General features: G+C 40.8%; 1 protein-coding gene across 1 annotated transcript in view; it reads left to right on the forward strand.

The window, feature by feature from the left end:
* The window catches only part of LRGUK (leucine rich repeats and guanylate kinase domain containing), a 113,351-nt gene extending 98,894 nt beyond the window's left edge, over positions 1 to 14,457 (forward strand). Inside the window, exons 17-20 of the mRNA XM_025854848.2 lie at positions 1,204 to 1,292; positions 3,156 to 3,275; positions 9,496 to 9,647; positions 14,194 to 14,457. Of these exons, the coding sequence (XP_025710633.1) occupies positions 1,204 to 1,292; positions 3,156 to 3,275; positions 9,496 to 9,647; positions 14,194 to 14,324 (492 nt within the window). The 3' untranslated portion in view covers positions 14,325 to 14,457. The remainder of the gene's footprint in view (positions 1 to 1,203; positions 1,293 to 3,155; positions 3,276 to 9,495; positions 9,648 to 14,193) is intronic.
* Positions 14,458 to 16,506: the final 2,049 nt, after the last annotated feature.

Below are 16,506 nucleotides of genomic sequence, written 5' to 3' on the forward strand. Positions count from 1 at the left end.
GCACCCACTTCATGCTCAGGTGTGTGTATGCTGTGTACAGGGAAACATAGGAGTGACCAAAGGGACTTCTGGTCTCTGGGGAGTGACTTGTTTCCCAGGGGTGTTCACTGGGCCAACCTTGGCATCACTCCTGCAGATTAATTTCTGTGACGCAAAAATGTTTTTTAGAATCACATCAACTTACCCCTTAAAAATTGATTCTTGAAAAATTCCCCCAAAACACACGCAGCCACTTGAAACTATGGTAGCCCCAAAGGCTAAAACAAGTGGTTAGCCCAGAGTTATGGGCTCACAACTGTAGGTTTGGTGTGTATTCTTCCTCTAGTGTACTTGTTTGCTGTCATTTCTTATGTGATTTTAACTAAATATCAACTCACAGACGAACCTGGTCGTCACATTAAAATCAAAAGAGGCTTATTTTAGATTCAGTTACTGCAAGCAAAGATTGCTGTTTAAATAAATGTTATTATAAATCCCTTTATACTTTAGTCTTTTATGTAAAACAAATAAGCAACTTGCTGATTTCTTTTCTGTAAATTGAGAATTTTATACATCAGCTTTGCTTAAAGTGAGGAAATCCAGCACTTGGATGGTTGCTAAACAGATCACACTCCATTACATAATCCATATATAGACACACATTATACTATTTATAAAACAGCATGTGCTATCTTTTTTTTCTCTGTCTTTTTAAATCCCCTTTTGCCACCAGATTACAAACCTTTTGAAGGCGGTGATTATGTCTTTTATGTCTCTCTTTTCCCATCAAATGTTTACTAAGTATATAGTGATGGTGACATGCTGGTGAAATGTGGGAGATATTTCAGGGTGGTACTGAAACGTTGGATATAATCAATCAGTTGACTACTCTGCGTGCAAAGATCTGGGAAGACAAAAAGACAATAATAATATATATCCTTGAGAGATAATCTCATTGGAAAGATAAAAAAAAATATAAACATTGACAAGGAATTGTCACATTATTTAGATGTCAAATGAAGTTGATATATTGTGTTCTTCGTAAAAATATTTAATTTTTTTTTCTTTCCACTGAACCAATACCAGTTGTTTTTTAGTCCTTTTCCCCGTTTTTCTTTCCACATATTTGACAATCTCTAGTAACAATATATTGATTACAGCTACTTTCACCATCTGACATTTTTTTAACATGAGTATAATTTTCTGATCATATTCCTTGCCTAGGAAAGAGAATCTATAGAGAGACAATATGAGACAGCCCGGCAGGCCCTGATGGGAAAGATACCTCCTCATCATACACTCCTGTTCCAAAGGTAGTGATATATCACATTTATTTATACCTGGGCATCTTTAGATTGATTCTCTAGTATCCAGATATACCAAATGAATCATCAACGTGAACAGAGGCCTCTGTACTAAAGTGGACCCAGTGATTCAGTAGTAAACCTAGTTCTAGAAGTTTTATTTTCCTTTCATTTATATATACTTTAAAAAGACATAATGTGTTCAAAGCTCTTAGAAACTGATGGCTTTTTTTTTTTCATTCTATAAAGAATGGTATTTCTGGTGAAATTTGAATATATATATCAGCCTTCTCCAAGGCTGTTCATGATGGAAGGTTCGTTATATCCTATTGTATATCTTGCTCTTGTCCATCATGACTCTCAAAACAATAGTAATTATGTGTAAAGTCATTTGTTTAAAGCCTCCTTTCCATATTAAACTGTAAATTCCATGAGGGTGGGAATCATTGTATCTTTATTAACCTATGAATTCTCTATTCTTAATATGAAAGGTTTTACTTAGTTCTTCTGCATAGTAAAGGCTTCGTGATGTTAGTGGCTGTAATAATTACTGTACTATTAATTATTACATATCAAGAGGCACATTTAGGCTTTAATATTTACTCAAAATGAATAACTAGGTCACAGGATAGCTATAGAATGCTTGCATTTTATTTTATCATTAATGTTATAGGCTTTGATATTCTGAATTCTCTTTCCTGTGTCACATTTTAGAAAATTTGAGTAATAAAGTGAAGTCTCTGTTTTCAGAAAGTTAGGAAGAGCATGACAAGACCTTAATTATAGCATTTTAAAAAGCTTTTTAGAGTGCAGCGATTCAAGGAAGCAGAATAAAGAAGCCATTTAAATTTTTTTTTCAATTTCAGTTCTTTTTATTGTCTGTAATTTTAAGCTATCTGTTGAAAATCTTCATCCAATATAAATGAAACCAAGTTTTGTCACTTTGTTACATATCCAAAAAAGTGTGATGAATTTTCTCCATATTGATAGGCTATCTTTGGATAGTCTGATTCAAAAGATAGGCTGTGTGGCATACACAGAGTTCTACTGAAGGGCCAGGAAGGTAATGACCAGGAGATAGGCAATGTCTTCCAGAGCAGCAAAGCTGGGGTCTGTGTGACCTCCGACCAGCAGCAGAGCCATGCTTATTAAAACGCTGGGGACAGAGAACCGAAGCAGTTTTAAATATGAGCTCCAAATGGGTCATACCAGGACAGATAGATGCTTCGAATTTGCATGCATTTATATGCAGTTGGGCTACTTTGCACACAGCAACTCTATTTAGCAAGTCTGAGGTGAATAGCAACAGGATTTTTTCACTAAAAATGGTTAATGATTCTTCCAAGTCACTCTGGGGAAACAGGCTAGTAGAGATGAAAAAAGAATATTTTACACTGGAGTTCAGTTGAGAGTATAATATTAGAATTTTTAGAAATATTTTATTCTGGTATCATTTCAAAGCACTGGATTAGAAACAAAATTCGAAAATATTTCGATTTTTATAGCAGTGGATACATTGCTGACTCACATAACAAATGGACTAGAGTTTCTAATAGAATACGTAGAATACATACTAATCGGTAGGAAGATAATTTGCCTATATTAGTGACTTAATGGATAAGGAAGATTCAAAACAATACAAATTCACCTAACCTACAAATTAGAATGTAATAATGCTAGTGTTTTAAGACAAGCTCTGGGGTAAATGTTGAGTGGATATATTATATTATTCCAAATAGATTTTATTGGCATTTACATTTATGTGGGTATATCAGTCAGTATTTAGGTATTATGTGTGTGTATGCTTGGTATCATTACAAAATTCTTTGTTTTTTTTTTTTTGTTTTTTTGTTTGTTTTTTTCTGATTTCAGGGGTCTGGTGCCAGCACCTATTATCAATGGTCTACATTATTTTACAGCTTTAGAACTACAGAAAAGTTCTGAGCTTTGTGAAGATTATTTTAAAGCTCCCATTGGACCGTATTCTAAGAGGTGAGTTGAGTTTTGTCGAATAAAATCAGTTATTTTCTGCTGATTAGCTAAGATCACAGCACTCCTCCCTAAGCTTCAGAGAAATCTTAAAACTGGGGAGCAGAGCCCCACCTTCCACCATGGACTTTGAAGGAAGTAGATCCTGGCCCTCCAGGGAAGACACAGGCATATATCCTGGGTTCATCCAATTGAAAGCTTCTCTCTGGGATTTTGAATCTTGAGGGAGTGACACAAAGATGCAAGGGCAGTTAGAGATCCATCAAGACATCGGCAATGGAAGATCAAGAATCCATTGTGGAGGGCAAGTAGTGATGATCTACCTATCTCTTCCCATATTGAGACCTGGCTGTGTTCTTGGCACCTAGCTTACCTTGGTTCCTGCCCAGTTTTTAGGTCTGATTCTTCAGTTTTTCATTAGTCTATAAACTACATGAAAGCTTTTCAGCAACTCCTTTTTAGGTACTAAAATGAGCCAGATTTGGTGTTTGTAATTTGCAATTAACATCTCTGACTAGTATAGCTCTGTGTTTCTAAATGTTTACCAGCTGGTGCCTAATATACAAAAGGGCATTTCTGGGTTCCAGTGCTTAATATATCAAAGTGTAGTTCAAAAGCTGAGTAGGCGTTAAACTGAAGACCACATATAGACCACAGCTGACACTCCACCACTGATTTTAGTGCTTGGCCTTTGCAGGCACTCTACTACATTCTGTTCCTGCTTCTGCTGTGTTTACTTCTACAATTGACCATCTCTCCATACATAGGTCTTGAATCCAAATTTCCCAAGCAAAGATCTGGCTGGTTGGGTCAATCACCATCTACTAGGGGTGCCGCTCTTGAATAGGGATCTGTAGCTAGAGCCCTCATAGGAAACAGGCTGGTCTATGGACTGGTTGCAACTATATCAAGCACCCATCCTTTATCTGATTATCTGTGGCCAGACCAATGACAGAGAACCAAGTAGAGAATTCTTCAGAAGGGGTCGTGTGGGTTTGGCAGAGTCTCTGCAGTATCTGAATCCACGGCAACATAATAGACAAGAAATGGGACTGGAATGAAGTGCACTAGAATATTATTAACAGGGGAGATTTCTCTAGAAATATCAGTTATTTTTATTTTCTTCTTTATTCTTTTTTTGTAACTTCTAAATTGTCTTTACAGGATATATATTTTATTTTTATATACTAAAAAAACTAAGAATCCATGATGGTTTGATGAAATATTTGGTAAATGGAAAAAATTGGCCCTTTAGATACAATTAAGTTTTCACATCACTCTACATGTTAAAACAAATGTTAAAGTTATAAGGCGTTAAATACAATCAGTGTCTATGATATAATAATAAGTATGGAGATTGAGATACATATGTATAGCCAGTGTAATTAGGTTTAAAAATATTCATGTGTATGTATAGAAAAAAATACTGAAGATACACCAAAATAGAATCAGTTATTATCTTGTAGTGATGAGATTATGACCAATTTTTATTTCTTTGCTCTTCTCCCATATTTTCAATGGTGAACATTTAATAATTTTTGAAGTATTAATGTCACTTTAAAAAGTTATCTTAAAGGTCTGCCACAGCAAAGGGATATTTTTTGATGGCATGTGTCATAAGAATGACAGTTTAAAAAATGAGTGTTTTCCTTTACTTCTGAGTTTTATTGCTGTAGCACTTGGATTTCTTCCCATAAACTTGATGATGAAAAATAACCTTGCCTTCTAAGGGGTTCCTTCAAGCCTACCATTTCACTAGCTACTAGAGGCCCTAGTATTCTAATTAGTATTGATATTCAATACTAATTGAAGGGAGAAGGGTAGACACATTCAGACCATAACAGAGAGTTAATATGCTTAACAGGCCACACTGGGCTTATACATCATCTGTCCCCACGGTGAAAAGCGGGGGTCAGACCTACCCTCAAGTTTGACCATTCGCTGGTGGTAACATATGTGTGTCTTTCAACTCTACCACTTTTTTACATCTGTCTTTCAAAGCATTTTCATTTAATACTTTCTTTGATAGAAAGGAAAAAGTAATTGTTGAAAGACAGACATTGTTCTGTGATTCCCGTCCCACCTTTTTTTGGTGTGTGCTTTAAATGAAGACCTACTGTCTTTTTCAAAAATAAGAGACCAGGAACATGCGTTATGGGTTGAGTTGTGCCCCTCCCATCCCCGCCCCACCCCCTGCCAAATTCCCCTGCTGGAGTCCTGGCCCCTCAGAATGTGACCTTATTTGGAAACAAGGTTGTTGCAGATGTAATTAGTTAAGATAAGGTCATACTGGAGTAAGGTAGTAAGGTAGACCCCTAAACCAATATGATTGGTGTCCACATAAAATGGGGAAATTTGGACACAGGCCCACGCACCGGGAGAGGCCTGGGGCGATGTAGAAACCAAGGAGCCCCAGACCGCCAGCAAACCGCCAGAAGCTAGAGGGGAGGCCTAGAACAGCTGCTCTGCCCCAGCCTTCCGGAGTAACCAGACCTGCTGACACCTTGATCTCGGACTTAGAGACTCTAAGACCGTGAGACATTAAATTTCAGCCACTCAGTTCACAATACTTTGCTACACCAAACCTAACAAACTAATATGTATTAAAAGTCCAGTGACATTTTTCTTGCTATTTTCTTTCTGTGCTCCCTTCAACATACCATCTTGGTATTACTTTAGAGATTTAGCCATAAGATCTATGGATTGTTGTGTTTTTTTTTTTTTTATTAAAAGAAGGAAGAAAACTTTATGCTTCTATAGTTTGGAATAAAAGGTCTAGCCCATAAAACGTAAATGCATCCAACGTTGTATTTAGCAGAACAAGATTCAGTCTAGTATACTCTGGAGAGAAGCTCCCAAGCAGGATTACTAATGTTACTTGTCCACTGCAAGAGGAAAGAGCTATTCAGTCACTGAGAAATCCAGAAGTTGGCAGTATTGGTCTCAGTTCTTTAGGAAGTACTTCTTAGACAAGCTCAATTACCTTATGTGGGAGCAAGAGGTCGGAAAACAAAGTCTTCTAGGATCATGGTATTCTACCTGAAGGGGGGCTAGTATTCTGTGAAGGGATTCCAAAAATTGTTGTCTGACAAAAAGAGACAAACCCAAGAACTCTGTCCAACCTGGTAAAAGGGATCCCCTCCTTCCAATGAGCAATTCAGTTTTTCTATCTGTTGATAACAAGTACTCAAAGCTGCTTCTCTCTTTTTTTTTTTAAGATTATTTATTTATTTATTTGAGAGAGAGAGAGAGAGAGAGAGAGAATGTACAAGCAGGGCACAGGGGAGAGGCAGAGGGAGAAGCAGGCACAGACTCCCCACTGAGCAGGGAGCCCAAGGCAGGGCTTGATCCCAGGACGCTGGGATCATGACCTGAGCCAAAGGCAGATGCTTAACCGATTGAACCACCCAGGTGTCCCTACAAGTACTCAAAACGTCTAAGCAGAACCCTAGCTGCAGGGAGATTGCTCAATCCTGGACTATCTCTGCCTGGGAATGTTGGTGCCATCGAGCCCTAGTTGTAGTTGGTAGGTTGAGCAGAAGGCAGGTGTCCATGCCCAGTGTGGGAGCTTTCCAGGAGAGCTGATTTTGGATTCCAGCCATGGACTACCACCCACGAACTGCAGCTTCTGCTTGCCATTCAGACATAACCCAGACAGCATCAGTGTCCTCACATTGGACTTGTCCCTTCCGTATGCTTACATCACCCACTACATTTCCTCCTGGGTCAAGGACAAGCCCAGATAGATAATTGGACTGTGTTTCCTAGTAATAGGGCCTTGAACTCCTGGGGACACCTCATTAAAACTTGCTTCTACCCTTTTCATCTCTGCTACAGTCATAATATCATCTTGGTAGACAGAGACACCCTCATTAAGTGACAAGCTTTATCCTGAATAGACCCGATTTGCATCAGCCTTTTCTACTGCAAAGATATGAACTTAAGTTAAATGCGGAGTGTGAACAAGTGGAGGTCAATCTGAATTTGACATTTGATCCCAGAAATGTACTTCGGTGCTGAAATAGTAGTCATCGTGCTGGAACTACAGGGAAGAAAGTGTAGTCACTTTCAACCGCCAGGTCCTGCAGTAAACAATTACCTCTTAATTTTCAACATTTTAAATTAATCTTTGGCTAAATCATGAAAAGACAACACTCTGACAACAAAACTTACTATAATTAACACTGGCAGTGAAAAGTAGAGCTCTAATGACAAAGTTGAGGAGGTAGAGGTGGAAAGTCAACATGCATCATCTGTTGTTGATGGAACAAGAAACGCAGGATTGAAATACGATACACGAAGGTGTAGATCTGACAGATGGAGGAACTGAAAACAGTGATAGGGCTCTTGGGGGGAGGAAAAACAGGGGAAGTGTTTTAAGTGAGCTGAATCCTTTCTGATAATAGCAGATATTCATATCTACCAAAGATCGACTGAAAACTGGTAAGTCAGTAAAAGCCAGTAATGTATTATTTACAAATAAGATTATTGTCAGAATATCTAAGAACAAGACGTGGTTAAAAATGGTTGACCGTCGGGGCGCCTGGGTGGCTCAGATCGTTAAGCATCTGCCTTCGGCTCAGGTCATGATCCCAGGGTCCTGGGATCGAGCCCCACATCGGGCTCCTGGCTCAGTGAGGAGCCTGCTTCTCCCTCTCCCTCTGCCTCTCACCCTGGCTGATGCTTTCTCTCTCTCTCTCTCTCTGTGTCTCTGTGTCTCAAATGAATAAATAAAATCTTTAAAAAAATGGTTGACTCTCAGGAGAGTACAAGTGGTGTTGGGAGAGGTAGGGCTTGGATTGCTGCTTTTTATTATAAGCTCTTCTGCATAATAGAATTTAGTTTTAATTATGTATATAGACAGTTAACCCTTGAACAACACAGGCTGGAACTGCATGGGTCCATTTATAGACGGGTTATTTGCAGTAGTGTACTGCTGTACCATAAATGTATTTTCTCTTCCTTGTGATTTTCTTAATAGCCTTTACTCTATGTTCCTTTATTGTAAGAGTAAGAATACAGTATCTAATACATACAACATACAAGATATGTGTTAATCAACTTATGTTGATTGAATCAACTTATATATACCGATATTTGTTATCGGTAAGGCTTCCAGCCAACAATAAGCCGTGAGTAGTTAAGGTTTTGTGGAGTCGAAAGTTACGTGTGGATTTTTGACTGCAGGGAGGGTCAGCACCCCTAACCCTCCCTCACATGGTTCAAGGGTCAACCCCAGTAAGTTGCTTAAAATATTAATGAAATGTTTTTGGAGAAATAAGAAAAATCACAGAGGGAAAGGTGAGTACATTTTGACTAGATAAACATCTTCAGTTTCTCTAGGTCCAAAACAAATGTAAAAGGAAAAACAGCAGGCTATTTAAAATGTAACAAAAGAGTCAAAATTCAATATATAAAGAGTTCACACAAATTGATAGAGCAAACAGGAAGATAGATCCCCCAGAGGTAAATGAGGAAAAGACAGTTTACAAATGACAGGAGAAAAGCTAATTAATAAATGAATAAACTTAAAGATTAAGAAATAATGTTGAATCTTGCTGTGAACAAAGCAACAAAGCCCAATTACTTCACAGTGCTCTGCAGGATGAGCCTCTCCCCTCCCGTCCATGAAGCTGTGCCAGCCCCCCCCCCCCCCCCCGGGAGCTCCAAAGCCAAGAAGCAAGTGAATCCCAAAGGAGAGTAACCTGGTGGCAGGAAGTGCACTGGGCCAAACACAGGGATGTTGGGCACGCTAATCACACCCGAACCTTATCCTAAAAGGGGAATAAAATCACAGTCCCCAAAACTTGCATTAGGTTTGTTCAGTGTGTGGTCCTAATACGTTTTCGTATCCTCTGTCCTTGAAATAGCAGGAGAGGCCATATGTAAATTGCACTCGATTTCTAAAGTCCTGGGCATTAGTACCTGTGCCTTACTCATCTTGCGTACGCTCCAGTATCCATCACGATGCTTTGCCCTTAGCAGGCGTTCAGCTATGTCTTGTCGGGTGGAGGAGAGGTTTATGCTAATATGTACAGCTTTTACTATGCCCGGTGCTCTGTAAGTCCTGCCGCAGGTACCGCTGAACGCTTGAGCTCAACAGAGACGGGCACAGGCCACTGACAAGGCTCCAGAAAGGTGACCCAGTGCAGTCACAGGTGTAGATCGTGTGGCGCTCGGTAGCTTGTCATCTCAACGGGATCATGCACTTTTCATTTTTCAGCGGCGAGGATTCCCACCTTATCAAGAACTATTCTACAGTATTTCATTCTTATCCCTGGTCAAAAGAAATGGCTTTTCAGCCTCCAGAGGGCAGCGTCTATTCCCGCCCGGGATCAGGAGTAAGTGATAGTGAGGCCGATCAGGCCGTAAAAGGTATGTGTCATTTTACATACGGTTCTCATATAAATATTAATATCATAATTATATCTATTTCCCACTATTTCCTGATTTTTTTTTTAATGAAATAAGTGTTTTAAGTGAGACTCTCTCCTCTGAGGTAGGGTGGGTTTTTTTGTCTCCCATTGCTTAGAGATGAGAAATGTGTTCAGAAAGGTCGGGAATGTGCCCAAGGTCACTTACTTAGGCCACTTAGAATGGGCTTAGAATAGGCTGCTGTTTTGCCCACTGAGCCACTCTGCTGGCAGGGGTCTTCCCAGGTTGCGGGCACGTGCTCTCTGCAGGAGGTCTTTGAGGACGTGGGCTCCATTCAGTGAGGGTGAAGAGAAGCCGGGAAGGTTTCCGATTGCTGGCCCATCTTCTGCCCTGGGAGTCTGGGCAAATCCCGTTGGTTTTAGATTTAAAGGCTCTGGCCCAGCCTAGCCACGTCAACCCCTTCATGCCCCTTGCTCCTCCACACACAGGTGAATGCATATCTCCAGGCCCCGACCAGAGGGGCATTGCATTTTTGTCTCTGGACACACTAGCAGTGTTCACAAATGACAACAAGTAAAGACCTTGGACAGTGTTGGGGAGACTGAAGGGCTAGAGGTAAAGGGAGAGAGAACGGGAGAAAGTAACCCGGTGTTGGGCTAGAAGGTGGGGCTCTGTGAGCAATGGAAAGAACAATAAGGAACTTGGAGGACTCCCTAGGACCTGCAGGCTAACAGGGAGCCGCCACTGATAGCCTGGGTAGGTGGTGAAGTTCTGCCTGAGCCCAGAAGGGAGGTGAGGAACCCCTCCTTAGGGTGACCGAGGGAACCAGAAAGAGAATAAAGACTTGTTAGTTTGCCAGGGACGAGGAGACACAGTGGTTGGCATGGCCAGAAGGCAGGGTTCCTAAACAGGCAGCGTCTCACCAGCTCGAGGGTGGAGGCCTCTCTCTCCAGCTGTGCTTACGTTCAGGACAGCCAGCCAGGATAAGGTGTTTTCAAGCATTTTACATGTGACGGTGGACACAGACGGTAAGGATTAGAGTCCCAAGACCAAAGTTCTAGGAAGTCATCCCAGATTCTGAAATAGACACTTTGTTGTCATCTCACCAGTTGTGGGGAGTGTTCCAGGAACCCCTTAAAGACTGCGACCTGCCACTTAGGAGCCTGAGGACAAAACTCCAGGAGCCCTGGACCAAATTGTCACCAAGGCCCTCCATGGTTCTGGTGTCCCATAGGACAGTGTTTCCAGGCCTTTCCCATCTTATTTTCTGTCCTCTTGTACCTTTCCTTCAGTGGGACTTAGAGTCAAAAACTGCATTCCAGACAGTCTGACCAGAGTGGAAGTGGGCTGTTACCTGTGAAAAGAGCACTGTATTCAAAATCAGAAGACCAGGTTCTAGCTCCGTTTCTACTTTTGTCTGACTGCACAGTGTTGGGCAAATCAGATCATGTCTGAGCCTTGAGAATGATATCTGTCCTACAGGAATATAGCAACATCCTATACCACCATATATTACATTATAACACACATGTGTATATATGTATGTAATATATATATAATATACATGTATATATACATGTATATATATGATGTATATATACGATGTATATATGTATAATATGTATATATAATATATACATGTATATTATAATTATATAATATATATTATATATATACATTATATACATGTATATTATAATATATAATAATCTAGAACCAACAAGATGGGGTGTGGTGTAAGAAAGAAAGAAGTCAGGTGCTAGATACCTACTTGGTATTATAAATTTGTATACACATAAGCAGAAGATGGTGGTAGTTTTCTGCAGGGATGGTTTCTAGAGATTTATTTTGTTCCTTTGAATGAGCCATGTTTTCCTGTTTCTTTATGTGCCATGTGATGTTTTGACATCACGTTTGAAAAAGCAGCCACCGCTCCAAGTGTGCAGGCCGCCCCAGGTCTTGTCCAGAGCCCAGGGTCAGTCCAGTGTGAAGGCTTAAGGTCTTTCCAGTCCTTTTCTGGGCATGTACTTTTCCTGGACCTATGCATATGCTTTTTTCCAATTCCCCAGCATACACAGCCGCTTTTTGAAGTCTTTACTTCCCTAACAGTCTTACCCTAGCTTCTTCTTGGGACTTCATGAAGATGTTCTTTTGTCCTCTTCAATTAGTAATGTCTTGCCCCAGGCGTACGTAGCTCTGGGTCTTCACTAGCCTTACCCGCTTCTTCCTGCAGCTTCAGCTGTGTGGGATCCCAGCCGTGTCACTCGTGGCCCTCTGAAACCCGAGTTAGGGGACACAGAGACCCATCAGGCAGCCCCCAGGCAGGTCAGCACAGTGCTCTACTCTCTCTGGTTGGCAAAAAACCCTGAAATTTCCTCCTGTTTTTAATGTCACTTTTTCTTGACTGGGCATTCTCTTGGTTGCTAGGGCTCTTTCACTGAGCTCCTACAAGGTTGTTTCAGTTAGTCTCACTGTTCAGTGTTTGCACAGGGGAGCAAGGGCCTGGAGCTTCCCAGTCTGCTGTCTCGCCGGTGTCTCTCAGGGGTGGTTTTCTTAGCAATAGGTCACACGACTGGCTCCGGGTCAGTTAAGCTCACCTGTCTTTTGCACACGAACTGCCAAACCAGATTTCCGTCATCTAACACATAGGTATTTGATTTTCTTCTTATGTGAGGGCAGCTTTTATTTTCTTCTTTTTATTATTTTGGTTTCAGCCCCACATTCTAGTTTAATTCGATCATTTGGGGTGTTGGTTCATCCTCCATATTTACAGTTTTATAAGTTTCTGTAAAACAAGCAAGCATGCTACCTATGCCTTTGTCGTAGTCTCTGCCAACAATAGGATCCAGGACTTGGCCAAGAGTAGTGTCCTGTGACAAGTCTTCAGAGACTCAGTTCCAGGGAGAGCCTACTTGCCATGTGATTTCTACTCACATCTCTCTAGTGTCCTTATGTGAGAAGCTTTGATACGTGCCTTGCAGAAATCAAGACAAGACTGTATCAGTGGTGCTTTCTAACTCAGAGGTCAGCATTTTCTGTGAAGGGCTAGACCCTTCTGCAATGACTCAACCCTCCCACTTGTGGTGTGAGAACAGCCATAGACAATATGTAAATTAACTGTCATAGCCTGGGTACCAGTAACTCTATTTACTGAAACACACTGCACACCAGATTTGGCCTATGGGCTATACATTTGTTGACCCCTGCCCAAATAAAAGGGAAATTAAGTTAATTTGAAATAATTAATTTGACATAATTTGCAAACTCCTTCCAACACTTATCACTCACTATGGTGTTTTATAAATGCGCAAACCATTTCTTTCACAAACTTGAATTTGCTAAGGTTTGAAGTCAAGTGCACTAGTTTGTAAATCTTCGTTCCCACGTTCCCATGTTTCCCTTTGTTCTGCATGTTCCAAGCAGTGTTATTTGTCTCCCGTACTTTTCTTGCTGTCAGTGAGCTCTCCAAGACCAAGCTCTGAAAGCACTTCTGTAGTTTACTCCAGCACCCTGGGATAGAGTGCGCCTGGGTGTGGAAACTTGAACTGATTTAGAAAGGAGGCCTACTCTTCCACTGTCTTCTTTCTTCTTCAGGGCCTTCCTTCTTTTAAGATGTTTTTGTTACCCTTTCCAGTTTGAAAAACATCTCCATGGTAGGGGGAAAGAAAGAAGCACCAGCAGCAGCAAACAAGGAGGAGCTCTTCGTTTTCTTCTCTCTCTCTCTTTTTTTTTTTTTTTTTGGTCCTCTGTTAACATAGTATCATCTCATGGAATGTGCCCTTTTTGCTCTGATTATACCTTAAAAAGGCCCACTTCCCTTCATGATTCAGATTGCTTCTGTTTGCCTGATAGATGGAGTCTTCCTAATCTTATGGTATGGGTCACTCCATTTTTTCTTATTCTCTGTAGAATCCTCTGCCTCACTTTCTCAATCCCTGCTACACTGCTTCTCCCCAGGGAGAATGTGGCTTCCTCTGTGGCCACTCTGTGCTCTACCTTCGGTCTCTCTCTTTCAAACTCTTCTTGCTGCCCAGAGTCCCCAATGGAGCCTTATGGTACATCCTTGGTGAACAGACCAACCTTAGAGCACAGTGGATGAGGCTTTTCTAGGAAGGACTTTAGGATAGATATGGGTGCATGTCTGTTTGTGTGTGTGTGTGTGAGTTTGTGTGTGCGTGTGCGTGTGTGCACTAAGCCAGGTTAGGTATGATTGTAAAAGAATATGGTGCCAGGCATCATTACAGAAGGTATGAGCAGGATAGAAAAGTAGCATGTGATTACTTGGGGTTCCCGCCTTCTGATCACTGGGCAAGTCTACACAGCCTAAGGCTCATCCAACCGTGCACATGATGTGTTTTGAAACTCATCCCCTATTTTTCTTGTTTGGATGTCTTTTGTTCCCTTTAGTTTGTTATGAATTAATTCTAAATAATATTCTGGTGCTTACAACATTGCAATGTTTATTTTCTCTGTAAACAAATAAATCTCTTGTGTACCAGGAGGTTAACTCTATGTACTGTCTTTTTTTTTTCTTAATGTCTTACAGAGCTATGTAAACAGCCACTTCCATGTGACAAAGGGTCTGTCCAACAGAGAAGACACATGGTCTCGGTCATCAGCCACCCAGGTTTCAACACCAAACTCATCCTCCCTCCAATCCCTCAGGGCCGCAAGTAGACCAGTAGCTGACATTTGGTCTTAACATACAAAACTCGTTCTGATCAGCGTCCAATCCCTTTGTCTTACCTGGCCATGGGTCCTGTTTGCCACTCAACCAACTACCTACAAAAGAAATGTTCTACATGCCTTTAATTCTCTCAATCAGTTTCTTTTGTGATTCTCAAATAGTCTTTTTAAAATGTAAATTATTCTTAGCTTTTAGAAATGTAATTTCAGTTTTTCTCAGAGCTCTTAATGATTTTTCCAACTGCTTCCTGCTCTGAAATATCAGACGGCAAACTCTCCCAAGATCTCTGCATTGCTGTGTGCAGAGTGATTTTTGGATATATCCAACTGGGATTCTGCTTTTGAAATTTCAGTGTGTCCATTTATAACATTAGTGTATACCCTGGGGTACTGAAATATTTTGTTCTTCTGATTATGAAAGGATTGTAGAGTTCCGCTTAACTTGTGACCAACAGGATCTCGACTGCATCTCTCAAAAGGATTTAATTAATGTATTTTTTCATGGTTCTTGAGTTCCTCTAGCAATATGAAGGAATAAGAATTATCAGATATTTCTTTTAGTTCACCCTTTCCTGACTCTGATTAAGTACTGCTTGTCATTAGAAATATTTTTAAACAACTTTCTTCATCTTTATAGTTTCACTATCTACTGTTGGCAGGAAAAGAACATTGGGTAGTTATAGATAAGGCTGGTATTCAGCTGATATGTGCCAGTGTGACTATCCTGGTTCTTAAAATATTGAAACACATCTCTTTGGATTGGTAGCTGGTCTCTTCTCTGAATCCTCTGTGCATGATGATTCATGGGAGCAAGAACCTTCACATAGTACTATACTAATAGTTAAATATTTAAAATATTATAACCCTCTAATGACTTCCCTCTTAAAAATATTAAAACCCCCTTTGATAGCCCTTTTTCCCATGATCAGATTTGGATGTAACATGATTTGCTATTGGTTTCTGTCTGTCACTTAGCCCTATTCTCAACAGAAGCTGCTTAAATTTCTTTTCTTGGGGTTGGTGGGGGGGATGGGAGGGGGGCCTGAAGAGAAGGACACGGCTGAGCAGGAAAAGGGAGTTGGTGCCCTCTGGGGCAGCGAGGAGGCGGGGAGTGGGCAACTTTCATATTCACCAGCGTCATCTAATCTTTTAAGAAGTTATTTTGAAATATTTTAGAAACAGCAGAAGATATAAAAACAAGAGTTCCAATTTCAGACAACATGGAGGAGATGCACTTTCCCCTATTTCCTCCACTAAGTACAATCAAATCCCACAAATTGTATCTAAAATAAACACAAGACAATTGAGAGGTAGAAGGAAGAAGGCAAGCCAGCTGGGGACCTTGGGACCTGAGTAGCAACACAGAGGTGAGTTCCCTGGGGTTTTTTTTGGCTCAGATATCCTGAACTGGGTGCTAGAGAAGCTATAACCTCAAAACATTAATGGTAAAGACCACACATCTCCAGCCAAAAGCTTGCACTCTCTAGCTAAAGGACTAGGAAAGGGGCAGCCTGGCAAGACAGAAAATGTTTAGACAATAACTGCCTTACTTTGGTCAGACACCGTAGACGAAATTGTGGCTCCATCCTTTCTCTCTACCCTGTCAGCCAAGGCTTTTCTGGTTATATTGAGGTTCCCTCCTTCTCCCTGCTGGGACAGTGTCTGAGGAGTTCTCGTGGAGAGCCAGGACCTGCAACACTCCCCAGTATTAAGAAGAACCTCCTCCCACAGTGTCATTGAAGGCTACGTAGAGACCTGGACTTCCATTCCCTACCTGATAGTAATGAGACACTTCTTTCCCTTCCCATCAGGGTGGTGTCAGAGAACGTCTTGTGGAGGTCCAGGACTTTCACCACTGACCTACCTTCTTGCAGTATCAGTGGAGGCCAGGTGGGGAACAGAAAATTTAAATAAGATCCATATTCTCATAACATACTACCCCAAATGTCCAAGATGTAGTTAAAAAAAGAAAAAAAATTCATCAAGAATCAGGAAAAGTTTAACTTGAATGAGAAAAGATAATCAACATCTGAGCCAGGATGATGTCAGCGAAGGCCTAGTGGGGACCCTAAACTTCTACCCCACCCAGTATCAATAAGGCATCATTCCCCCTTTTCCTACCCTAAGTGTCAAGAGAGGCCAAATGGAGAGTTTAGCTTTCCACCTCCGCCTG

This window comes from Callorhinus ursinus, unplaced genomic scaffold (genome assembly GCF_003265705.2).
Source record: "Callorhinus ursinus isolate GAN/ISIS: 27379988/994484 unplaced genomic scaffold, GSC_fseal_2.0 scaffold12, whole genome shotgun sequence".
Lineage (NCBI taxonomy): Eukaryota > Metazoa > Chordata > Mammalia > Carnivora > Otariidae > Callorhinus > Callorhinus ursinus.